General features: G+C 45.5%; 1 protein-coding gene across 4 annotated transcripts in view; it reads right to left on the bottom strand.

The window, feature by feature from the left end:
* Positions 1-26,422, bottom strand: part of LOC114874274 (zinc finger protein castor homolog 1-like) — a 72,491-nt gene that overhangs the window by 32,994 nt on the left and 13,075 nt on the right. For all 4 annotated transcript variants that reach the window (XM_029183436.2, XM_029183437.2, XM_029183435.2 and 1 more), the window contains exons 2-4: positions 11,240-11,307; positions 10,319-10,764; positions 9,956-10,241 (exon numbers count right to left, since the gene is read on the bottom strand). In XM_029183436.2, the coding sequence (XP_029039269.2) occupies positions 9,956-10,241; positions 10,319-10,764; positions 11,240-11,270 (763 nt within the window). In that variant the 5' untranslated portion in view covers positions 11,271-11,307. The remainder of the gene's footprint in view (positions 1-9,955; positions 10,242-10,318; positions 10,765-11,239; positions 11,308-26,422) is intronic.

Below are 26,422 nucleotides of genomic sequence, written 5' to 3'. Positions count from 1 at the left end.
GCCTTCCGCCAGGCCACGATGGGGCCCTCTTTCGACGTTATCCTGTGAGAAATTGGCGGCCGTTCGTTCCTTTGTTCCAGGCGATTTTTTATTGACTCAAATTCTGAAAAAAAGAGCATAGAAGCAAGATGGGATGGGTGGCGTTGGTGGCCGATGGTGGTGGTGATGGTGAACGAAGGGATGGCGCGAGATATGCAGGTTTTAGAATCCCGCGGTGCCACGACGCGGTGTGGGAGGCGATGTCGAGCGGATGAACGAAGCGTGCGAGAGGGAAAGGGGGAAAGATAGGGGGGCAGAGAGAAATATAAAGACGGAAAGACACAGGGTGGTGGAGCGAGCTGAAGAGAGAGAAAAAGGGCCAACCAACACAACTGGCCATGGTCGAAGCCAGAGCTGCGCTCATTTTTTCTCGCGACCGAACCCGAAAACCCTTTTATGCCCACCCAAGATTAATTATCCTCCGTACTCGAAAAATGAAACGGCCGCGAACAAAGTGGAGCCGCACCGATCCGCCAGGAAACGCAATCTGTCCTTCCACCGTGCTCTCGCTCTCAGGATCGATGGTTTTTTGGAAAGCTTTTCGACAAACGAAACTTAATACGACGAACGCTATTATAAATTTTCCTAACTAATCGTTACGAATCGTACGCGTACTGTGACTCATCGTCTTTCTGTAATAAAAGCTGATCGCGGCGAAGGGTTAAACCCTTCAATTCGCATGCTTTACAACCACGAATTTATTCGCAAGAAACTAAGAGTCGAAGCATAGTATAGCCGGCAATTAAGGGTGAAATGTTCGAAGCTGAAACGAAAGTTATACGGTATTGCACAAAATAACGCAACCTCTTTTTTCTCGTTCGAAGGATGGAGTCGGCGATGGCGTCGCGTATATAAAAAGCAGCCGAGGGGCGGGATCGAGGGGGTTCAGGAAAAAGGGGGTAGGAGCTCGTTAGAGCGAAAAAAATTCCACGGGGCCCGATTTGAATATCGCATAATGTCGAATTAATGCCGGAAATTCGACTCGGTGGGGCCCGTTCGCACCGCGGTAATGGGAGCCCCCAAAATTTCGTGGCGACCCCCATAAAGCTGTTTCGCGTATGGAAAACGCGTCGAGGCAATAAGCCTCCCTCCTCTTACCTTCTCCCTCACCCACACCCTTTTTCTTCCCCCTTCTCGAGTCTGGCCTTCTAAAAAGGAACCCTAGTATGTATTTCAAACATCAAACTTTTTTCTCGAATAAAATCGAATTTTAATGAAGTGCAACAAAGTTTAATATACGCATGTTTCGATAATAATACCTTCAATAATTTTCGGAATTTAAAACACTCGATATTACACTGTTGCTTCTTTGGACTGTCTTTGCGTTGAATTTTCAGGTATACGGAATAAATTTACAAGCGTGATCTAAGTTAATTACTACACGGCAACAATATTTTTGCACGAAAACCAGCTTAATAATTCTCAGGGCCCTGATTCGCGTTCCTCGGGCCCTGTCGAGGCTTTTCTGCTTTTTTCTAGAGCAACATGGTAAAGGGTGTGGGGAAGCCTCATTCTACTCTTATTTTATCCGAGGTCGGGTCCCATCCGCGCGTCCTTTCTTTTTGCTTGACATAATTTAAAATTTATGAGTTCGAGAATCGGTTATGCGCGGCCTCCGCTTGCTCGGCTCACTTTTACCATCCCCCTTCGGACCCCTTGCCACCCCCGTTGTGGTTTCGCCGCAGAATTTGAATATTAAGATTAGGAGACCAGCTTTAATGCCCTTCCTCCTCCTCCTGGCTCCTCTTATACCTCTTTTCTCTTCCCTTCGATAAAGTCTGCACGAAAATTCCTCTCTAAACATTTTCATAAGCTACCATACACACCCCTTTTTACCTTTTTCTAACGAGAAGATGATTCATTTTAATATTCAGAAATGTTAGACTTTAGAAAGATCTTGGAGGAATTTCTGTTAGCCAAATTGCGTTACCTACTTGAAGGCGAGTTAATTGAGCATCGAAATCGCGGTTTCGTAAGGAATCAAGGATGGTTTTTAAAGCAGAGATTAGCAGAAGAGAAGGAGAGCGGAAAGAGAGAAGTTCATTAAGATCGTCGAAGCCACGGGCACCGTATTAGGTTGGACAAACTGGTTTTCGCGGGTCTTTTCTCTCCCCTGCATCATTCGGCGCATCGAGTACGGATAAAAGAGTCCCGAGACTCGGACCCTTAACCCTTTATTTGGCCAGGTTGCCCTGCGGCCACGCGAACTTTCTCCCCGCGTTTCTCACATTTTTCCATTCGTTTGTTAATACGATATCACTGTGAAGTTCAGTAATTAACAGACGATGATCACGCGACACAGAAATACCACGTAGGCTTGTTTTGCAACAGTTCAATCGGTATCGCAGCGGGTTAACCAATCTAATTCTAGACAGCTCTAGAAAATAATATAGAAAGGATCGAGAATAGAGTGTCGGTGTGGCGGTAAAAGACGTCGATTTAAATATAAATCGGTGATCCCATTGTTTCCGTTCGAATTCTAAAACTGTGACGCGTGACCGCTAATTTGCCAATTGCCTGTAATAAACACTTGGCAAATGCCTGACGAAATTTTGTGCAATCGCCAAGTAAAAATCTGTGCCGTGTGTATCGTTCGATCGTCGAAAATGTTCGAGAAACAGCGTCGATCATTCATAGATCCCTCATTTTCTCGAGGACTGTACCACGGCCATGTGTTTTCGAGTCAACAACACTCCCACAAGAGGCGACGAACGTTCTTGTTTTCCCTTTCATTCGCTCGACATGATTTCCTCGAGAAAACGAGCCGTTCCGGACCCTAGTTGTTGATTCGTAATTATCATACGTGTCAACAAACTAAGCGAGAAATTTTATCGTTGTCTAGACACGGGAGTTAGGAAAAATATACAACGCGTCGTCTCGTCGTCAGTTCGAGCGATCACTGTTTTAACTTAGGTGTGAGAAAGTTGGGGAACGATTTAGATTTTGTTTACCAAGATTTTCAAACCTTTCAGCAGAAACGATGGCCGTTAGTTGCTCCATTTCTACAAAATTTAAGCAAAAAGAAAATTAATTGTGAAATCCTAATCAGCAATCTACTCGATTCATCAGAGGGTTTCGAACATTGTCTCGAAAAAGCGCGCAGCCTGGCCAACAAGACACAGAAGGGGTTAAACATTACTCATCCAGAAGCAACGTGGACCTCTTCTTCGCCGTGCATTAACATTATCTATCAAACACCACGAAGCAAGCTTGGACGCAGAAGAAGAAGCGTCAGGTTCTCTATACACGCATACCATAACGTTTCCCCGAAAAAAAGGGGGCAGAAACTACGTCGAAATCTTCTGTCGCTGTCCTCGGGTACAGGAGGACTAAAGAAGACTCTCGGTAGGTAGGGCAGAAACGAAGGAAGGAAGAAAGAAAGAGTGAGAAAGATGAGAAAACGAAATGAAACGAAAGGAAAGGGGAAGCAACGAGCAAAGATCCTCTTCTCGGCTAGGAATGCCTGCTGATGGATTGGTCATCCGTGATTAATTTGACAAGCTGACTTTCTGGTTTTCGGAGACTGACAAGGGGCAGCAGGGGCCTCCACGCCGCGGGGCCTAATGGGCCCTCTCTTTCGACCACGAGACGTGTCCAGGGGCCCTCCCTATCTCGACCCACGAATCGATGAGTCCACCGCCAGTGGGATTGTTTGAAAAATTAATCGAGCCTCCGACGCCGCGCCACGCCACACCGCACCACGCCGGCCCTCCGTAGAAACGCTAATGGACACCAGGCCATCCGCTTTTTTCTATCGGTTATGAATCCCGTTGACCCGACCGAACTTCCATCCACCGAGGATAACGAGGATGATGATGTCGGCTAATCCGGTCACCCCCACCAAATAGTATTCGTACAAAGTTATTTGAAATTTTAAACAATGTATCCAATTTAATCTAAACTTTTGGTTTACCTTGTTACACCGGATATACGATATAATTTTTGCAGGCTGGTTGAGACAGTAAATGCGTGGAAATTCACGTGCTCGAAGCAGGCGCGGCTCACGGTACACAAATCTCGACCGAACCGTTTGACGAACTGGAAGCAACTGAGCTCCGACCCTGCGTCGAGCGCGCGAATTTGTAAACGTATCTTGACTCGTCTCGTTGGACGATTATAGGTTCAAGCATAGAACGCGGAAATTAGGTAACTCGTTATCTCGAATCTAAAAAAACCCAAGTTCACTGATTTACGCGAAACCAGTGCAGAAAAGCGATCATGCATGCTTAATTCGCTAAATTCTCGAAATTTTTCTTCCCGTTAACCCTTTTAATGCTGGTGACCCGAAAACGTGTCAACGACTTATTAAAATGACAGTCGAGGGCGAAGCAACGAGGCGAGAACGAAGAAAATCACGATTCCTTGGAGCAATAAAAATATTTACATCGAGTTTCGAGTGACATCCGCGAGAGAAAGAGGAAGGAACCGGAATTAAACAAATAATCTTGGTTGCCGAGGGAATCCGTTAAGGCACGAAAGTGCGCCCGGTAAAAGGATCCCATTGAATTCTAAATTTAAACGAATATGTCCGAGTGTCAGCGGGCTGACGGGCAAAATAAACAAGATTCCACGTGGAGTAGCCGAAAAAAAAGAGAAAAAGACGGGAACACCAGGCGTGAATCGTAGAAAAAGAGAGAAAGAAAAACTGGGAGAGTTCTTCTCGTTTCCATCATTCGTTGTGAAATGCTCATTGACCTCGATGATCGTGTTAATTTCACTCGAAAAACGAGAAGATGGCAGAGAAATAACGGAGAGTATTAAGACATTAGGCTGTCTTTTTTTATTTCGCTGACGGCGATCTAACGATCAATCGCGATTCCTCGTTTCACGAGAAACCTTGGACCTCCTTATTTTGCAGCCAACATCCTGCTTTGCCAATCGTTCGAATCGGTTGGTAATTTGGTAAAAAAATTCCTGTTCTACGAATCAGAAGAATCCCCCGAGGCATTTATAATTAGCAAGGATTTTCGTCAGAACCGAACGCGGTGAAAAGCCATACTCTGCAAAGACTGTACTAACGTCAATAAGCTTCGTACCTCTTTCCCCGCTGCGCTCTGACTCAGAACTTAATTGACGAACAAAAAAAGAGCCGAGGAGATCCAATTGACCCGGAAGCGGACATCAACGACAGACTCGAGCTACCAGACGAGTTACTCTTGCATCTTGATCGAACGAAAAGCATGGAAATCGTGGCAGAAACGACAAAGAAAATTGTCAGATGCAAATGTGTGCACGTGGAGGATGAAGAAAACGAGCGTGGAGAAGGCGTCACGTGTTCAACAGAAGCAGAGTGTAGTTTGGAACGTGAATCGTAAAGGCTTTCATAAAAGCTTTCATAAAACGTTCCGCGAATCCAGCCAGTGGCTCGTGAATTCCATGATTTCCTTTTCACTCGATCGGTGAGAAGTGTCGTATCGTATTAATTTTATTATCGCTACGTTTGAAATAATAACCACTTTAACGATTCGAAACTGCTAAAGACTATGTTTTTCGAGAGGAATTAACTTGAATTCCCATCCTACCAACTTTTATCCCATGTCATAAATGCTTTGAAGAGAATGTCACTTGCAAATTGAAGCTTTAACGCGTAAAATTTTTGATGGAAACTTAAATTGGAGGATTCAAAGCGGTATACAAGAATAGCGATGGTCATTTGAATAACCGTTTGCTCGCGCAAAGCATGATAATTGACTAGCTAAATGTTCGACTCTAAGAAAATGTCTTAAATCATCAGCATATCAGAGAAAGAAGCAGAAACCGTGTCAGTAGCAGCATCAAAGCGTTCATCGGTTAACTAGCGTAGCAATTAGTCGACGTTTGGCATCGAAATGAATTAAAGCGTAACCAAGAGGGGGACAATAATAGCCCACGTGGTGGTTGCTCGCGATTATTCGGGAACTCTTCTTTGTGAAACGTAAGATAAGGGTTAACGTACAAATTCGGCCTCTCGACGAAACACGCTACGCACGGTCCTCCTCTCCTGTTCGTTTTTCTTCTTTCACAATAAACGTAGAATTCGTTGAAGGTTATGAGACCTGGGGATTCAACAGGTCGCCGATCCCAAAGGTTCCCGACACCTCCTGTCATCCGCGTACCGGAGACCCCTTTTGTCTCCCAGCCGAGAAGGAGCTCCGATTTCGATCTTGCAGAACGAACGTAGCGCTACTTCTCGTACCTACTACCGTGTACTACCTACGTGCTCGAGTGGTCTACACACGTGGAGATATAAAAGACCCGTAACCAGAACGATCCAGCTTCTACCTACCCTACCTACCACCCCTCTATCGTTTAATACCTCTGTTAGATCCCTAACGTTGGACTGGGCCACTAAAGTCTCGAATTAAATCTGAATCGATTGGAAACACTCGTTGGAAAAGCAGTCAGAGTTTCCAGACGTTTTGCTAATGATCGAATGACATTCGGACGACACAGTAGGATTAATTAGATATCTCCGTTGTAGAATCCTTTGTTTGAGGTACGATTCCAAGTCTATCCTCCTCCCAACAGGTGTCCAACGATCTTCTTGGTTGTTCCCGTGGCGGGATATCATTTTCAAGAAGAGAACGTCCGAAGAAAGAATCGCGTTATCAGTTAATGAATCTCCTCCCCTTCGAAAAGAACCTCGGCTCCAAGATGAGTCCTCTCTCTTCTCGTGTGTATGCGTGCCCGGTTCTCCGACAATAGAAGCGCGTCCGACGAATTTCGAAAAGAAGAAAATAAAAAATGATCCTGCTGGTTCGGTGGAGGAGGGTAGAAGAGAGCAGAAGAGAGCAACGAGAGAAAGGAAGAACGTCTTTTTCTCTCTCCTCTTCTATCGTTCGCATTTGCCTGGCTCGTCGTTCGTCCGACTGTCCGTCTTCTCTTTTCATCCTTGCTGCCTTTTATCCGGCTCGAATGATTAATGGGTTCACGGAGGCATCGCTGTCCTCCACCCCACTGTGTGCCCTCTGCTGCACCACCAACAGCACACGCGGCTTTTCTGCTTTTCTTCGCGCCGGATTAACCCACCTTTCTCTTTATATTCCGTTGCAGCTCGCTCTTCCTTCGATCGCACCCCCGCTGAATCCTACGTCTCGCGAGATCGCATCGTAAAGATTAAGAAACTTTATCGATTATCTACTAATTTTTTTTTCTGCTTCGGTAACTGATTTTCTAAGTACTCTACGACTTTAACTTTCAACTCGTTTTCTTCTTTCAGTTATAAAATATTTTAGAAAGCTAAAAATCACAGGAAAGAATCTCTGGTCGAAAATAGGAACTACCTGATCAATTATTACATAAACGAGCATGCCTTTTCTAGGCTAACCCGTGTCGTTAATATATTCCTGGCGGAAGAATCGGATACACAAGTATATATTCGTTCATCCGACGAACGTCAAGGTTCATAGAAAAGACAGACGTCCGTACAGACCGAAGAAACCAGACGGTGTTCCTTTTTTCATCTTCTCCCCTCTTCGTCGAACGATTCATCGACGACACGCGGTTTCTGTTCGAGTCGCTTTTACATGATAAATTATGCGTGATTTTTTCTTCTTCTTCTTCTTCTTGCCGTATCAATCCTGACGATACAACGCAACGAATAGAAGCGGTCTTTTGTTCCAGGTGCCGGTGTTGCATGTAGGTGGTGAAACCGGTGGGAGACAACGATGGAGGCGAAACAACGTGGAACTCGAAGAAAACGCGAAACGTCTTATTTTCTTCTTACTCTATCATGTTCCACGGGTTTTCGCTTCGGCTCGGATATAAAACGAGAATCGATGTCGCCACCTTTGCTCAGTCAGAAACTGTTCAACAGTCTAATGAATGTGATTTCAGGTCACCGACGTCCATTCACTGAACATCACTGTCTCTCGAGTACCAGTTCCTTGGAATTCAGACTGATGATTCTTCGCGTAGAAGTTTCTTTTTTCCATCAGCTGAATCCCTGATCACAGGAATAACCCATTGTTGAATGACCTTCTGGGTTATGATAGATTTCTACCTATCTGTTATTCGCCAAATACGTTATTCATCTTCAAAAGGCCCCTGATAATTGCTTAGTAATTTAACGTTGATTGGTTAACGTCGAAGAAATACGTGTTCCAGTTAAACAGGAAGAAAGAAGGAATGCGCGTCAGCAAGATTCCTAATTCCTGATAAAAATGAAAGAGAGAAAGATAGATGCTTGCTCTGTTACGAGGCATATCGCATTCGATTTCACGCGGTCAGTTTTCTGGTAATTGGCAGGATGGCGAGCAACGAGCATGAGTTTAATCGAATCCGAAAGAGATTATTCTTCGAGCAGGCCAGCGACAAAGGCCATTTGACAAAGTGTAGTACAACGACGAAAGACTCAATCGAGTAACAATGGAGCTGTGCCACGAAAGCCCGTTAGGGTCCTTTTACATCGACGTAAGGTTAACTTACATAATGTATGAATATTGAGCGAGGAGAGGCAGCTCGAAACGATGAGTCACATACAGGGAATTCGACGTCGCGAGTTCAAATCCGGTGATCGACACCTCTTCCGTCGCTTTTTATTCACAATTGATCGTTAAATAGTTGATGTAAAAATTTGTGAAATGAACAAAATCTTAAAAAAAGAAAACCCGATTCGTCGGAGGAACGGTGATCCAGCAAACGACTTTGGCTATGAATCAATCAAAAGCTGTCCGAAAGGTAATTCAAAAAGCTGGACAACAGGTATGTTGAAGAGGAACGGCAAGGGAGAATAGTGAAATTGACTCGTTAGTTAGTAGAGGCGTTCACAATACAATAGACAGGGAATTCGTGAGAGTGTCAACCCACGCGAAACGCAGCGGCGGCGGCGGCGGCGGCGGCGGCGGCGGCGGCGGCAAACGGGAAACGATGACGCTAGCTGATCTCAAAGGCATCCATCGATCGCGAGGCAGTCAACGGTTCGCGCAGACCGACCGACTTTATGAGTTATAAGTCGGCCATCTTGCCAGAGCCATCGCATATTCACGTGCGCGCATATGCGATGCACTGGCAATATGTAAGTGCCACATTCTGTTCTGGTGCACACGTACAGTCTAATCTGAAAATTACGTACTCGCTGCGTTCGTGACTCGTTCGCGTTCAATACGTTGCGAATTCTAACCGAATCGACACACGCTTGCGAACTATACCTTTCCGAAGCTTTTAAACTTTCAGCCTCCAAGTCTTTCGAAAAACGATAAATTGGCAGTCGTTACGATAAGAGGAACAATGAATCTTTCAACGAATATCGTTCAAACTAGACGACTCGGTTAATTTCTCATCAACTTCCGGTCAATTCTTCTCCGGTTATCGATAAAGTGTCATTAAAATCTAAGGTCACCGGCGGTGGTTCGTACAAGAATTGATTTTACGCCAAGTGTAATTACGATTTCGAACCAGTTACGATTGTCAATTGTTCCTAGTCCAACCCCGAATTCTATGCCAACCAATCGTCCGGTTCGCGTTGGTTGGCTCGGCTAACGATTTCGTCGAATGCCACGAGCCGCTTCTAATTTCTCTTCAACGAAGAATCGCGCGCGAGTCCTGCCGCGAATAATAACGATTCGAGGAACCTGACACGGCCACGATATTCGCTGGGGATCCTTGAAAATCCAGGATCCGTTCCATAGGGGCGACCGGTGTATTTTTCTCTTTTTCTGCCACCAAGTACCGCCCACGCGTTAATAGCTTTTAGCTCGACCAGAGGACGAACTTCTGAGTATTCTTTGCCTCGACCGGTTATTAACAACTGTTAGCCTGGTTGTCTCTAATTACTCTCTAGCTGGATCTCTAAATTGAAAATTAGTTCAACAGGAAAGTGTAAAGAGACTTCCAACGCAGGCTCGGTTGTAAATAATTAAAACTGGTTCGATTTCGGAATTCCAAATTATTCTAAATTTATCGAGGTAAAGTTATCAATGAAAGTTTCGAGACTCACCGTGAGGATGACCAGTCGCCGGGTTCAGGAAGGTCGGCGGTAGCTGTCTGCTCACCGACTTGGCCAATTCTCCTCCCGCCAATCCGTAGATCGCCAACAGCTCCTGCATCGTCGATTCAGCGTACTCCCTCATTCCCTCGAAAGGTTTCCTCTCCTCGCACTCCGTCTCGCCGTCTACCTCTTGTCCCCGATCATCGTCGAAGGTGGTATCGTCTAAACGACCCGATTCCGTATCCAGCACACCGCTACCGCTCTTGTCCGAGGAGTCAGAGTTCGGACTCCTAGCCTGGACATTTAAAACATCCAACTGAATCGATCGACTAAACGACCGGTAATGATAAAGAAAAGAAAAAAGGTACGTACCTCGGTACCAGGTGAATAAAGCTTCTGAGACCTGAGTTGTTCCAGGATGAACTTGTGCCTGAGGGAATCACCGCTGTCGTCGTCGGCTTCTGACGACGGCGGTCTCGTGTTGGTCACGGACAAGTCCATAGGACTGACCTCGTTGTTATTCAATCGTTGTTTAGACCTTTCCTCGGCTGGCAACAACATAGTCTTCCTCTCGTACTCCAATATCTCGCTGGAACTTTCCTCCATCGCCTCCAGCTCTTCGTCCTCCTTCTCAGACTCGTCCGACACCTCGACCATTCGGCTGCTGATCGGTTTAAAGTTCTTGCGTTTGTTTCGCGGCTTTTGCATGCTCGTGATCTGCAGCTGGGACTGAGCCTCGTACTGGGAGTCGCTGTCCTGATCGGCGGTCCCTCGTCGGGGCGTCGCGTAGTTGTACACCGAATCGGAAAGCATCTCCGCTGATGGAAATGAACCGGCATCAGACCGTTAAACTTCCTGCGACGGGCCTGCTTTACTTTTTTTTCTTTATATTCTTTTATCGAACTGTTAACGATCGTCGAGGGCCTGCTAGAAGACCAGCCTCAACTCTCGTCCTAGCCCACGTGTCCCGTTCGAGCACAACAAATCCCATGGAAGACGAGCAGCTATTGCCTCGAATCGACCGATTCCAACTGAACGCGTATCGCTGACCAGTCGCGAGGTCCGCTCGCTTCTCGCAAATCAATTTTTAACATTAATTAGAATTCAGCCGGTACGCACGTTAATTGAACGTTCTTGGAATCGTTAGAAGAGATCCGCGCGCGCGGCTATTATGATTCGATAAAATGGAACGAACGAGCACGACTGACGCAAACACGAGTTGTCTACGTTTTCTCGGTAAACAACGGTAACGGCGGTTGGATCGGTGATGTTTTAGAAAAGGAAGTGTCTTACTGGGGCCATACGGGCTCGTTACGGCGGACATCTCGAATCTCCTGAACCGGCCGGCTCCTCAATGCATCCTGAAACAAAAAAGTTCATCGATCCGTCAGATTCAAGTTTTCTATGGTTGATTTCGCGATGGGTGCGAGAGTGCAGGTTGTCGTAGGTTCGAGGAAACCCCCAACGATCGGGCTGTTACGTTATCCAGCACTTGGAAGGAGAGGCGAAAACAGGGCGAAGACAAAGGCACGTCGTTGTAACAAAAGCTACGCTGATATACGAGCGGTGCTCGGTCAGCCAAGCAGACGGTCCGCGATAACGCGCGACGAGGGACAATTTGTTTCTCGGTTAGCAAAACGGCTCGTTTCATCGCGTCTCCGCGCTTCCCTGAATCTACTAGCTAAAAGGGCTGGTAATTTCATTGCAACGATCGTTCGCGAACGAAGGAAATTCAACTAGATTTAACGCGTTTAACTCCTTCGTCGCGGTCGCCAATTGGAAACAATCCTGTCTACAAGGTGCAAGAACCGAGTTGCTTCCAAAGACACTAATTCTTTTCTTTCTTAACCCATGTTCAATCATTTGTCCAAGTTTGCTCTCGCGAACCATTCGATTCAATCGGATTCGGACCACTCTCTCGAAGGCATCCGAAACTCGCTGCCTAATTCGGCCAGAAAATCGTTAGTTCCGTTTTTGCTCGGTTCATTATCGGTTATTTATTTCCGCAGTAAAACTGGCCCATTAAGGGCCCCGGGACGAATATGGCGTAGCTGTCGTTCAGCTGCGCGGCAAGAAATCATTTTCCCCCGATACCACCTTCAAATACCATTCCCTCGATCCATGACAAAAATGTGTTCTGATCTAATGCGATTCGACAACCATATTCCCTGGATCGATTATAATTTAATCAACGAGATCAATTTCGAATCCGAGGCGATATCGAAAATGATCGATTAAGGGCTGTTATTCCCGTTGACAACTGGACAGGGTTCGATCCTAAGGTTCGAGCAAATTTCCCTAGCGTGTCCGTCTTGGCGGAAGTGGAAGGTGATTGGAGCATGCGCTCTAGTTTCGATGGGAGGACAGAAGAGAGTTTGCTCGTGTCGGGGATGTAGAAGAGTGGACGATATGTCCGAGCGAGAGCGGGCTCTTTTTTTGCCGACTATACACAGAAGGGATAATTAACATCTGTTACAGTACGTATACCGAGCGGGCCGCCCCGTTTCACCCCCACCAGCGGCAACGGGGCGGACCTTGAATACATTATCACCCTGTTTGCACATGTACGTACGTACCGTACGTACACCAGCCGGTCGAATCGGAGTGCAGCATGATACGACCCTGAACAATGGAACCAGAATGTCTTTGTCGAGCAACCAAAGGAAGGGAATCTTTTGCTATTGGTGAAACGGAGTTGCCTTTTCGAAAATCTTTGCTCTTTTCATCCCCTTACTCGTAACCGAGCTGCTTCCTTTCTCTTTTACTAGGTACAAGAGAATTTAACGAATATTACACTTCGGATGGAAAGCGTTTCAAAGTCTGACGATTCGCAGAGGAATCTCTCGTTAAAACTAACCCCTCCAAGTCTATCATTGTCACTGTGCGAGGATCATTCTTCGCGATTTTTTTTTCTCGAAATTCGAGGGAAAGAGAAATTCCCGGCTTGCTGGCCTAGATTCTCAGGGTGCCGGTCGTGAACTTACCGAGAATAAAGACGGAACCGTGCATGGAAACACCCTGTGGCGGGAAACCTTGAAATTCTTCGGGCTATTATTCGAAACGCGCAAAAAACCTCGCCGCTCTTAATGATTCAATTTGAATTGAAGTAAAAACGAGGCTGATTAGGAAAAGGAGCGCAAACAATCCGTGCGTTTACGCCTGGACGATGATGAATTCAGGTCGACTACCGCGAAAGGAAGAACCGACTGGGGCTGCTTCGAGATGGCACATGGAAATTGAGACATTTTCCTTAGACCTGCTCTCCTTTCTTCTACGCAACTACTACTGGCAAGTTGGAGCACGTCGTCGCCTTTCTTCAACTCCCTTGAGTATGAGTAGAAGAATAAAATAATACTGAAAATCCCAATTTATGTTAGCCTACTCTACTTGTTCGCTCGGTATAAGCGCTAATTAGAATAATGACTAGAACAATCATCGATTCATAACGTTTGCAGACAGCATCGTTCCTCTGGAATATCATGTTGTTTTTTTTTTCAGTAAATCATCTCTTTTAGAGCTAAATGATCGCTGTCACTGGTCCCGGAGCTACGTAGAAGAAACAGTTGAAAGAGTCAAGATCCGATCAGGAGAGAAATTGAGTCGAAACAGGGACAACAGGGCGTTCCCGTCCCCCGGGAACCGAGCAAAGGTCAACGTTCTCGGACAAAAGGATCATTAAGAAGGAGAAACGATCGAAGCACGAATTCTGGCAACGCGAACGAAAGCAAAAGAGACAGCAGTTGGCTCCGTGAGAGGCCAGCACCACCACTCGACATAGCTCGACGCTGATGCCGATACCAGAAGCGGGAAAACAAAAAAGCAGACGACGTAACGCGTTCGTTCGTCAAACACTTGAATATAATGTTGCCAGGCCTGTGTTTGGATGGGCCTCGTGGCTTTTCAAGTGTCTGCCGGAATACCGGTAGATTATTCAAATTCGCCAGGGACTTAAGGCTTAAAATATGTGTTGCTTATCGGAGATGCCACACGTTTCCTGTTCGAGTGGTTCGTTAAGGGAATTGATGCGTCCTCCGTCTCGTCTGATTCCTCTTGGAGGCTTGATTTTCAATTTTCCAGAAAGATACCTGGAAATTCCTTTTCTATTCGTCGAAGAATCATCCAGACTAACTTACTTTGAAATCTCAAGGATGCTTCGCTTTGAAACCTACTTTTTTTTAATCCTGACAAGAATCCAGAACCTTTCAACGTCGTAGGATCAAAGCTTCGACTGAAAGATCACTGTTATCTCACCGTTTCTAAAGTCACTGTACAAGCTACCATATCGCTAAACTGCTGACATCAATCATCTCTCCATTGGCCGGCCACGTTCAAACGGTATTCAAAGCTGTCTGTACAGCATCCACGCGGACGGACAAGTGAAACAATCCTTCGAGAGAAGAAAAAGTCCTTAACCTGTGAGAACCTCGAGTTCGAAAGCAACTCGAATAATTTTACAAATAACGTAGAATGAAATTTGATCTCTAACGAGCAGTATTAGAAACTGGTGAAATTCGTGAGGATACATAGGGGTAGATTGAAATTGCTCGCATCCCTTGATTTGGCTGGGTGTTCACGTGGTAAACAGGAGCGCATAGGTGGCAACGAGGAGGAAGGAAGAAGCAGAAGAGGCTACCGGGCTAGAAAGAGGGCGAGTGTGTTCATAAGATATGGTGTGAAACACGAGAGGGTCGAGATTAAAGAATGAAAAACATAGAATTCTGAGAACTGGTTGAAGTCATAATATTCGTAATTTCAAGCTGCGCCTTGTGGCGACCGTCTTCTGCGTCGTTGAAATTAATGTGAGCGGAAATAAAATTCCCTCCGCCTCCTCGCACGTTTCACTCCCTTTCCTTCGCTTCTCTTCTGTTCTCTTCTCTTCTCTTCTCTTCCATTCCTCTTGTTCTCGCTTTTCTCCGTTTTTGCCGCGCCATTGCCACTGGAGAATGTTTGAAACGGTCGAGCAGCCTGCAAATAAATTCGCAGTCGCCCCGAGCTACTATGTTTGCCTGGGATTCTTGAATTTCCCTTGTGTCCGTCTGACGGATAAACCGGTAGCATCGAAACCGGGGAAATTCAGCGAAATCATCCCTCCGAACGGTGTTCGATTGAAACACGAGGCGAAAAGATGAAAAAAAGGAAGGTAATAGAAGCGGAGGAGGTTGGGCGTTTCGAAGAGAAGACGTGTCTCGTTTACGGGGATTAGGATAAAGCTTCGTCTCGTAGTAGGTTGCCTTCTTCGTTTATCCTTTTCTCTTCTGGTCAACTGGGCTTTTTATCCAGTTCAACTTTCTTTCTCTCGTTCCTCATGGGCCATTCTCTGGCCTCTGTGTGTACGGTGTTCCACGTAAAACGGCTGGAACGCCGGCGGCGCGCCGTTAAAAATAGAGCACGCAACGACTTACTAATCTGGTTAGGGCTACTTAGCGTAACTCCAACTATTTAGACCTGGATACGGTTACGGTAGTTAGGCCGCCTCTATCGGCTCTAAGTAGACCCAACGGGTGCCACGGTTCTCCTCCTCATCTTTCTCTTCCTTATCCTCCATCTTCTTTTTCTTCCTCTTAGTTTCACGAAACGCGCTAAAACGTCTTAATGGCTGCTCGTGCGGAAAAACGCGACCAGGCTTCACTACTGTTCCTTCGCTACTCTTCTTCTTTTTTTTTTTTTTTCTTTCTTTTGCTCGTTCGGTTGTTTCGGTTGTGGAATGTGAAAATTGAACCCTTTCACGGTTCAAACAAGTCTACCTGTTTTCGTTTCTCATTTTTTCCATTCGTTTCGATTACCTACGTTTAATGAAGGCTATCGCGAGCCTCGATTAGATTTCTATACGGAGATGCAAGCTGAGAAGCTTCAAGGCTAATTAACGAGCGAGCGGCGAGTAATTAATCGATGAATGCCGAGTCCTCCTGTCCCGCGAACGAACACGAAGACGGAGGAGAACTTCCTCCCACGAGAAACACCATTCTCTGCGCCACTAAATGCACACAACACATTTGGATATCGTTGTGCAAAAATTTATTTTACGACCTGTGAAACGAGGCTATGATTCCTAAATTGATTCGATGAAAAATCATTAAAATTTCAATAGCCCGTTTTAATCACCGAACGTCGAATGATTTGCGAATGTTAACTTATCCCTAAGAGTCAACATCGTAAATGGTACGTGGCATATTTTACTTACAGACGCTAATGAGTTAAACATATTACGTTGGTTACCTAAATCCACAACTCGCCTAAAGAGCCAACACCTCGTTTACCTCCCGCAAGAAAAACAAACGAAAGAAAAAGGAAAGCCATCTCGTTCGCTTCAATTTGCCAGCCACGGGGAAAATAAAAACGGTTCGTTGAGGATGATTGTGAATGGAAAATTTGGTATGCGAAATATTGGGCACACGTGGTCGCACAGCCGTCGCGACCCCTGTGATCTCATCGAAAACGAGATTTCGAAAATCCGTTATTTAAATAAGCCAGCGAGGGTCCCGAGGGTACGGGACGAGGAGGTTTGCCCGCGAGAGAAAGATAAAATACAGACAAGAGAAGAGGAGAGAGAAAGCGGGTCGCTGAATGATTTTATAAAATTAATAGTAAAGGGTAGCTCGGCGCGTTGCTATTATGCGCGTATGCAAATAAGAACGGAAGGGGTGGCGGGGTCACGGTTGAATTCGTGGATCGAACGGGCCCGTGAAGGGCCACGGAAGATGGAGGAGAGTGGAGGGAGGCAATCTGTGAAGAGAGGAAGGCGAGAGAAAGAGAAAGAGAGCGCACAGGCTGCAAGGCATTAAAACTTCCGAGATTTATAGTGTGGCACGAACTGGTCTGGCCTCGTTCGATTCGGGGTAGCTTCTACTAAAAAAGGGGGGCCATATTGCTGGTAACGAGCAAAGAAGGGGTGGACTATCGGGGATGCGTAATATTTCGTTTCAAGGATTTTAATGCGCAACTACCACTCCGGTCCACGCTCGAGTACCGAGGGGCTGAAGATCCTCCTACTTCTTTTCCAGAATCCATTTCATAACTTTCTACGAGATGCTTCAAACTGGCTGTATTCGACTGTCATTCGATCGGAATCCCGTGGAATCTCGCGGGACGAGCAATTGAAATATGGCCGGTCTGACACCATGAGAACGAGAAAGAGAAAGAGAAAGAGAAAGAGAAGTTTGCTAAGAAAACGATCGTGTTGCCAGTTGCCGAAGAAAGCGAGCATTCAGGCTCCGCGGTGTTTCTTCGACCGAGGAGACGTTTCGTCCATAAAAAGAGACCCTGCTGGAAGCGCCAATCGTTTCGCTCGGCAAGTGTAACGTTTACAGGCTGCCTCTAATTGGTGTTCGAGGCTGATGAACGCCAATGAAACATGGAAAAGATGGGGAACGTAACGATACATTCCCTCTGTCTGCGTCCACTTTTAGAGTACGCTCGTAAAAGAGCAAACCGAGTCGTGGAACATTTATTCTTTTTCCGTATTCGCGCATCAACCGAACGTGGAAAAAAGGCAACTTAGTCTGGATAACTTAGCGTAAGACTCGCGGTGTTGTTTACCTGTAAACACCTTGTTCGAGTTTCATTTGCAAGTCAAACAGCCGCTTATGATCCTCGTACCGAGGGATTATTGATTAATTACCGTTTAGTCCGAGGCATTGGCAAGAGCTACTCGCTCGTAGACATCTTTTTCACCCGTTCACGGACGTCTATCAGACTTTATAACTTCATTTCGAAGTTTCGAATCGATATTAATCAATTGAGTTTAATAATTCACTTGGGATTCTTCCGAAATTCGAAATACTCATCCTCCGTAGAGGTTTCTGTAAAATTAGCACGCTCTCTCGAACGATAACCGCGATAAGAAGATCGCGAACTCGTGGACAACTCTGTCACGATGGTCGATGGCGCGTTTTTACGCGATCGTACGAATGAAAGATGTCTCTCGTTGTCTCTAACAGAAACAGCACACAAAGTCGAATAGACGTCGGGAAGATTGGCGTTACGTTCTTACGGGATGTTTTCGAGCGGCTGTCAACGAAGCACCGACGAGATACCGAGCAGGCTTGATTGATTCCTAATAGCACGACCGACAAGAAACCAATCGAGATGTGACGGTCGTTGCCGAGTTAATGAATAATGGAAAAATCTGCTCTCCTTTCGGTGATCCAGCCACGGATCATCCAGAGTTGGAGTTTTACTGGATTACACTCTGAATATCCCGTTACTCTTTGCGCTGATCTAATATTGACCGACGATTTCGCGAGCACATGGAATTTCTATCTTTTTTCTTCTTTTTCCATTCGCTTGGTCGACGGGTTAAATAACGTCACGATCGTTTTGCTCTTTTTCTGTTACTTGGAAATTTTGATAGAAGGAACATCGAAACCCAATGTTCGAATAAGGATATGAAACAGGAGTCTGAAACGACCTTGTCTTCTGCAAAAGAAGCAAGAACCGCAGTAAGAAAGAAGGAAAGAAGGAAAGAAGAGAAGAAGAAAAGGAAGGGCAGAGCATGGAATTCCTCCGAAAATTCAGTCAGCCAACTCTGACATAATGAGACATCGAACCTGAAGACGAATCATTGCCAAGGAAGAAAGGAAAGAAGAAACGTTCAGAAAAACCGACAACCACCGAGCTGTTCCTCTATTCTTCTTCTTCTTCTTCTTCTGATCAAAAGCCGCGTTCGATCGTGATCGAAACGAGGAAACAAAAGGATCTTTCCGAATCGAAAGATCTCTGGAAATCTGCGCGACGCAACAACGTAGAAGAAATTATGCGAAGAAGAGGGCAACGAGAACCGCAGAGATTCCGCGAAATCCAATGTGTATCCTCGCATAAAATTCGATCGAGCTGAAACGAGAAAGGGAGAGCAGGATGGAGGCCAAGTATAGAAGATAAAAGCGAAAACCTTTCGGTCGAAATTCTCCGAAATCCGGTAAAAATTGAAAGCGAACAAAGACAAAGGACTGGAGGAGAGACAAAGAGAGAAAGAAAAAGGTCCTACTGTCGCGGTTTGTGGGAGAGCGAGAGCAAAAGGGCCAAAGCAGCGAGCTTCTGCTGCTGCTGCTGCTGCTGCTGTTGCTGGCTTCTTCTTCGACGAAGAAAAAGAAGCTGGTCGGGGGCCCCGCGGAATGATGAATCGTTTCTATTAAAATACTTTTTCGACGGGGAATACAGAGTGGGCATCCGGCCTGCGGAGCCGCGACTGGATTTATTTACATATTTTCAATCTGGATTAAGAGGTATAGGAGTCGTGCCGGCGAGAGAGACCCTGGACCTACTACGTTTTCGGCCACATTCTACTTTCCTGCAAACTTTCAACAACGCTTGAAAACTTTTTACCAGAATTTTAGGCCTCGACTACTGTCCGATCAACAGCTAATACTACTTACTTCTATCACTGACCGTGAATCTCGACCGTGTTCGTTTAGAAAATCATTAGAGTAACCTGTTTAGAAACGTTCCAGTTTCCCGAAAAGTTCTAAGCTTCTGTGGAAAGCTATCGTGAACACGCTCCTAAATTTATTTGAAGCTTTCTCTGACAAATTCGAGGCGCCTCGAAGCGAAGCCGCCGACAGAAAGTGAATTCCGCCGCGATGATGGAGACACTTAGGTGACTGTGAACGATGCGAACATTTGCTCGTCTGTCTCCTTTTCCTACGTCTCTCTTCGCTGAACGATACTCTCGTTATGCGAACACGCGTTTTCTATCGGGTACGGAAGAATTCGATTTCTTTCATCGACACCAGCCGTCCAGTCTGATGTCTTCGTGCGTGAATATTTTCGTTTTTCTGCGAAGAACGATAAAAATCAGTCTGGAGGTTGTACAAAGTACGAACAACAACGCCATATTCTTTATCTGATTTTAAAAAGTGTCATTTGCGATTCAAGAAGTTGTTTGCGATTCTCGTTCAAAGAGATCTCGATGATTAATAGTGGTTTAAAAGTGTTAAGTCTCAAGTAAGATCTTGCGTTAATGAAGTTTCGCGGTTAAACGAAAAGAAAATGCTTTCTCGATACTTCACACTCTGTTTATACGGATCGAGAGACCGGAAACGGAGGGAAGCGCTTTCCCCTGGAGGGCAGGAAGATTTCATATTAAGATTCGCTTGGCTGGCTGATTAATTGGCCCTCATTAACATCGCGTCGAGCGGTCGCCTCTTGAGTACGCGCATTGTCGCCACGCGGAAACTGCTCCGTCTGTTTTTGTGCACGGCAGAACTGTTACTAAATTTCACGTGTGTAGAAATAAACGTAAAACGAAATGGTGATTCTATCATTTTTGAAACAATTGATGTCTTGAATTTTTTTTTTTTTTTTTTTTTTTTTTTCTTCAAAATGGATCTATTTTACATTGAGATTCCGTCGAAAATTCGTATAATTGGTTTAATGAAACGCTTGCAAGGATCATTAAGGATCGCAAACGTTTCGAGCCGGTTCGATCAGGAACAACTGTGCTCGAGCACCGAGAAATGCTTCTTCGTCTCTCGAGGGATTAACGCCTTGACATCTACACGTGTTCCAGCGTCATCCGCTCGTGCTTTTCGCTGTCGAGCTGGCTGCGAGCCGATGACGAACGATCTCCGTTTCAGCATCTGATGCTTCGTTTTCGAGCCCTCCGGAAATCTCCTTATTTCCACGTGTTCAAGAACCTTTACAACTCTACCGCGTCAATAATCGCAACAGCAACAACAATAACAACATCTAATCCTAATCCAATTGCTTAAAAAAGAAAAGTAGAAAATGGTAATTCAGAGACCATTCGTCAAGTAAAACTTTTCCAATGACCAAAGAATCTTTGAAGCAACTTGTTCTCTGGTCCGATGATCAGTCACGAAGGAACCGGTTTCCAAAGTTCAAAGACACATTTCCCGAAGAGGAGCAAGAGGCGGCGCGGCGGGGTAGATAGGACCCGCGAGGGCCAAAAATTTTGCAAGAATCGTGACTAATGCGGCTGTTCTGGAGCGAAGGAGGAGAAAAAGGATATTCAAAGAGGGCAAGAGAATATCGTTCGACGGATTCTCTGTGGATGGAAGAGACGCGGCGAATGATAAATGAACAAACTCCTCTTAAACCGCGAGCTCTCATATCGACCCGCTATTAACATAGTGCCGGATAAAGTAACGAATTTAAAAGAAATCCAATATAAAAGCCACGGGAATTCCATCGGAGATCTTATCCGTCGGAGCTCTCGCTCGCCGTGGAGACTCCATTAATCACCGCTTCTCTTCTCTCCTCTCCTTTTTCTCTATTCTTTCTCTCTTATATCCCTCTTCTTCTTTCTCCTTCTTTCACCCGCCGTTCATTTGTCTCGTATTAGTCGTTATTACGAGAGCTGAAAATTCAAATGGACGACGGATAATGGCACTGGCCGGTTTCGAGATAATACCACCCCTACCCTTCTCCTCCCACACCCCCACTGTGTGCTCTGTCCGTTGCTCCAACTCGTGCACCAGAGAGATCGAGATCTGTACGTTCGTACGAGAAGGAAATCGATTTCGCTCCAACGATTTTGGAAATGGAATTATCTGACCGAGGCTGACCGAGTGTGTCGTTGCGAAACAAAGAAAATGAAAACGAGGTTTATTGCGTTGCGGCAACGATCAAAATGGATCGAGGCATCGCTCGCAGACATCCGAAACAGGCTTCCGCTCGTTAGCGGATTTTATTGAAATCTTTGCTGGACGCGTGGATTCGCAATTGCAACCAGGTGGTTGGGTCGCTCGTAAATTATCTCGAAACGAGTTTTTTGCACCGGATCGTTAGCGAAAATGTTCTGTACCTATTGGAAAATAATATCTAAAGGAAATGAGTTGTTGGCGATGCGTAAGCTGCACCAACAAGATTGCACACTCGTATGGATTCCAGATCCACACCAGGCGGATTGTTCGCGGTTATTGCTTTCGAATTCTTCATATCGCTCGCGATCGACTCATTGACATTTTCGTCGGGTTCCGCTCGTTGGAATTCCGCGTCTGTGCCCACGTTCTCGCGTTTCTCGTACAATGAAAATGCGCACGTAGGTTAGAACGATAGCTGGCCGCGATTACGTCGGGCGACGCCGCGCCGCGCCGCGCCGCGCCGCGGGTATCATCTACTTTCAGATCCTACAAGAATCGAGATATCCTCTGAATTCCGACCTGTTCCTCGTTTTATCTGCCCGGTGTGATTCTTCAGCAACTCGCCTACCACTCGATTCCTTTTCCTTTTCCTCTATCGCTATTCACGCCTTTCCGACTGATTCGAACGTTCAAATTCGCTTAGAAATATAAATCAAATAGACTCGGAGTGAATTCTGACCACCCTACTATGGTACTGAAAGGTTAATAGTCCATGTTCTCGTGGGCTGTGCTAGACACGTCTGCTTCTAAATAGTTGCCTGTCAACGTGTTAATAGTCACTTCTCTAAAGCGAAAGAGTCAATTATCTGTAGTAACTGCACTGAATAAAGCAACCTATCCTTCGTATTTAAATGTTTATACAAGGTAAGCAAGCCGGATTCTCCAAAAATGGATGTCAAGCGTCGAGCGTGTCGATCGTCAACGAGGGGTGCAATCGAGATTTCCAGCGAGTTTCGCATGATAATCACCGGAACTCCGGGTGTCATCGAATGCTCCAACTCGGTCAAACTTTCCCTTTCCCTCTGCGAATCAATCCAGCGGAACCATCTACTCCCCTCGATTGATCGTACGCGTTTTTACACGCTGGAATCCCCGATAAGTCTCGGTGAATCTCGTCGAATAAATAAAAAGAATGAAAAGAACTAGCCTCGGCATTAGTATAATTATCGCTCGGTCTGCTAATAATAGTTGCGGTACTGCTAGTTACGAGCTGCTGGTTACCATAACTTTATTGCCGATGCTGCCAGTATTAACGCGTAAAAAGTTATTGAACGAATGGTGCCGTTGCCGTTACCAACACCGTTCCCCATACCGATCTTACATACGTACAGCAACGTAATTGATTGTTAACGCGTTTATTTCCTCATGGATAATTCGATGTCTCGGCACGGTGAGATTGAAAGTTACAAATTAAGAATGGATAATCATGCTACTGATAAGTTACGATTACTGGCAAGAGTAAAGACTCAACTGTTTTGTTATAATTTCAGTAATAATTGGATAATTGAGGTAAACATCGTTTCTAGTTACTAACCAATAGATATAAAAAGCATTGAAGATTAGTATGCAAATTAATTGTAAAAGAAAACGCAAACGATAAACTTTCAGCTGGCAAGAAGATAAAATCAGTCACCTCGAACGAGCTGGCTGTCTTAAAAACTGACGATATCATTCTCAGATCCCTGTCATCGCGTACCTTTCGAATCGTGGTGTATACGAAATTCAGTGTGTAACGCGGGTCTGGATGGAAAATAAAGCCGGAGGGAGTATCTGTCGAGTTCCAGGAGAGAGATCGACATTCCCTCCAGGAACGACGAAACGAGTGAATGAAGAGGCGTCGCACGCTTGGCATGTTCCGCGTGTCCGCAGCATATTCATCCGTCCGGCAGCCGATCATATAGAATCGTCGATTCCGCGACGAATACCATCAGAGTATCGATAATTTATTTGTGAGACGTTGCTCGTCGAACGTGCCCCACCTTCGCAATCGTCTGTTAGCCGTCGACATTCTGGATTTCGCGCCTTTTTCGTGCGTTCCATTGTCTTTTGCCAACGCGACCGAGCGAACCGAAGCGAGAAGCAACGGAACGCGAACCTCCTATCGCCTTTTTCGGCGATACCCACCATTCGAGGGTCCTCGATGATCGTGATGTTTATTAACGAACTTAAGCGAGTGACAGGCTGCAATTGCTACCGGACGCGCATTTTTATAGCGGGGGAAACGTCACGTAGCGATCGTGAGCTCGATGACGCTCGTTGTTCCGCCGATCGCCGCATCGCAACTCGAGGAAAATGTCAATGAGCTTGCACCGATCGAACGGCAGCTGGCATATCCGTTTCTACCCGTTCGATCGACATTTTATTTTGCAATCTTCTTTTTTTCACCACGAAAAAATAAGAACGATCGTTTTCGAAAATATCTCGTTGGTGCTGGTTTTCCTGACTTTGACCGATAGCCTAGCATGTGGCTATCGTTATCGTAGAACGAGCAAACGAAACGGTCGGAATAATTAAAGAAAGCCGAGGGAAAAAGGGTCCGTGCGCCGTACGGCGCGAGGCGAAAGATGGGTGAGAAGCACAGAGAGCAAAGGGAGCCTCGAACGAACAAATGGAGTCCGAGGCTTTTCTGTGACAAACGAGCGGCCTCAAAACGTCAATCAAACGGTCCTATGTACTGGTGCATTCCAAGCTGCTCCACCTGATTTGGTTAGACGAGCAGATATCGAGCAGCTGCGACCGCCGCGATGGCCACGCCATGTCCCGGCCAATTTGATCGCGACGAAACGTCGAATAACGTGCCTCTTATCGGACGAAATTTTGTTCAACCGTCGTCACCTTGTCCCGCGCGGGAAACGCCGGCCCCGTCGACAACATTTAAGAGGCTGTACGTCTCTTTTCACCGTCTATCTCCGACATCTCGATTCTCGAATCGTTTGCACGCGAATCGAGACACTTTGTCTGTGAGAATCGTTCGATTCGATACGATTGATCGTTACGTTTATTGGCGAACGCAAGGAACGCGATACTCGATCAATATCCGTCACACCGTGCAACTTCCGAGACGCGTTTTCACCGCGAAAGCGATAATTTTACTCGGCTTCGGGTCAAGGTACATCGTCGAGCGTCGCGTCGCACCGCGTCGCGTCGCCTCGAATGCGGTGGCATTCGACCACTTTAGAAAGTCGACGCTGCCAGCCTTTCCGACGATCCTCCGCTCACCGATATATAAATATTAATAACTACAATATCGTAATTTCAGAAACAATGCGCGCGACAACGGCCACACCCGAACACCGCGGCCTAGTTACATACATGCACCACGCCACGATAAACACTGCTCCCCGAGTCTCTTTATTCTTTACACCTACTCGATCACGTCCATTCCGACATCTTTTCGTCCGGGATAATCGAGTTTTAATCGTTAACGTCGAACCTTTCAATTTCAGGATAATCTTCACTCAAAAATCACTGTTCGCAATTAACTTCTGATAATGTTGGAACTCTTGTCGGGTCTACTGTTAACGTGCAATTACTCTTCGAACTGTAATTAATGTAAATTACTGTTTGTAATGCAACCTCTAGAATTTATTTATTCCAAGTTTTAATAAAATCATGCATAAAGAAGCGGTGAACTGGGAGAAAAAAAACTCAACCTCGAAAAGTGTCAATTACAAATCATCTTTTTGTCGCGTTGTTTTCAAAAGCACATTTGACACTGCTTTTTTCCTCTTTTTGTCAAGCCAACAGCTGTCGTTTTATTCACAGTCTTGAAAAATAATTGCGACGAAGAACATAGGAATGATTGAATTTAGATCGCAAGATAAAAGATAGAAAGAACGCATTATCGAGTGGCAAAGATCATTCGTGGCAAGCACGTGTATGATCTTAAATCAATACGCTTCTTTACGTAATAATTTTACGACCAAATTAAGCTGTGAAATATTACAATAAGTAATATTTAACAGGTAGAATGTTGTGTCATACAAGTGCCAACATTTAAAATCAACAATTAAACGGGTGAAAAAATTGAGAATAAAAGTGTTATGTTCAGCAAGAGAAATAAAAGGAGTAAAATGCAAGTGTAATTTCAATTTACGTTTAACGCTCGAATCGAATCGAGTTCGTACGCGAATAGATCGAATTTTCATTCGTGTTCGCGGATCTATCTCGACGTGTTTTATCGCGGACGATTTATATCGCGCTCGTGCCCTCTTTCTCTCTTCTCCCTTTCTGTTTCATTCGCGGGAATTCCGCTGAAAAATGTGCCGCGCATAAATACCGAATCAAGAAACTAAATTCCGCCGGGCGATTAGGCGAGGAAGTCGACTTCCGTGCGTGGGTGGCTGTGTATCGAACAATTAACGCCACCGGTCGCAGATAAGCGACTAAGAACGGCTTAAGCGACCCAGAGAAATGTTCTCCTCCTTCGCCGTGCTAGTTGCAAAGAACTTGCGATTATCGATTAACCGCTTCTCCAGTAACCGACGTACGATCGAATTTCTCCTTCAATTCATTGGAAATTTCGATCGTTAACCGAGTCGTATACTGAAATTCTTATTAACGCTTTAATCGACGCTCTACATTTAAGTGTATTAAATAACTGAGTAATGAAAAGCGTGGAACGGTAACGGTTTGACGGTGTTAAATACTATTATAAACATACAAGTAATTGTAAAAGTATGTTTGGCGAATCACGGGCACATCTGGTGCAACTTCCAAGAAGTTCAACGCTCGAGTAGGGATATACCCTTCCACTTTTGAGCGCGAAATAAAATTCGCAAGGATGACAAATTGCGTCGCGAAGCTTTGTCTCCTTGCTATTTTCACGTTAAACCCGAGGCACGCAAGCACCCAAACGTCCCCTCGAAATACCAGT

The sequence above is a fragment of the Osmia bicornis genome, chromosome 10 (genome assembly GCF_907164935.1).
Source record: "Osmia bicornis bicornis chromosome 10, iOsmBic2.1, whole genome shotgun sequence".
Classification (NCBI taxonomy): Eukaryota; Metazoa; Arthropoda; class Insecta; order Hymenoptera; family Megachilidae; genus Osmia; species Osmia bicornis.
This window is presented reverse-complemented; position numbering and strand designations above follow the sequence as displayed.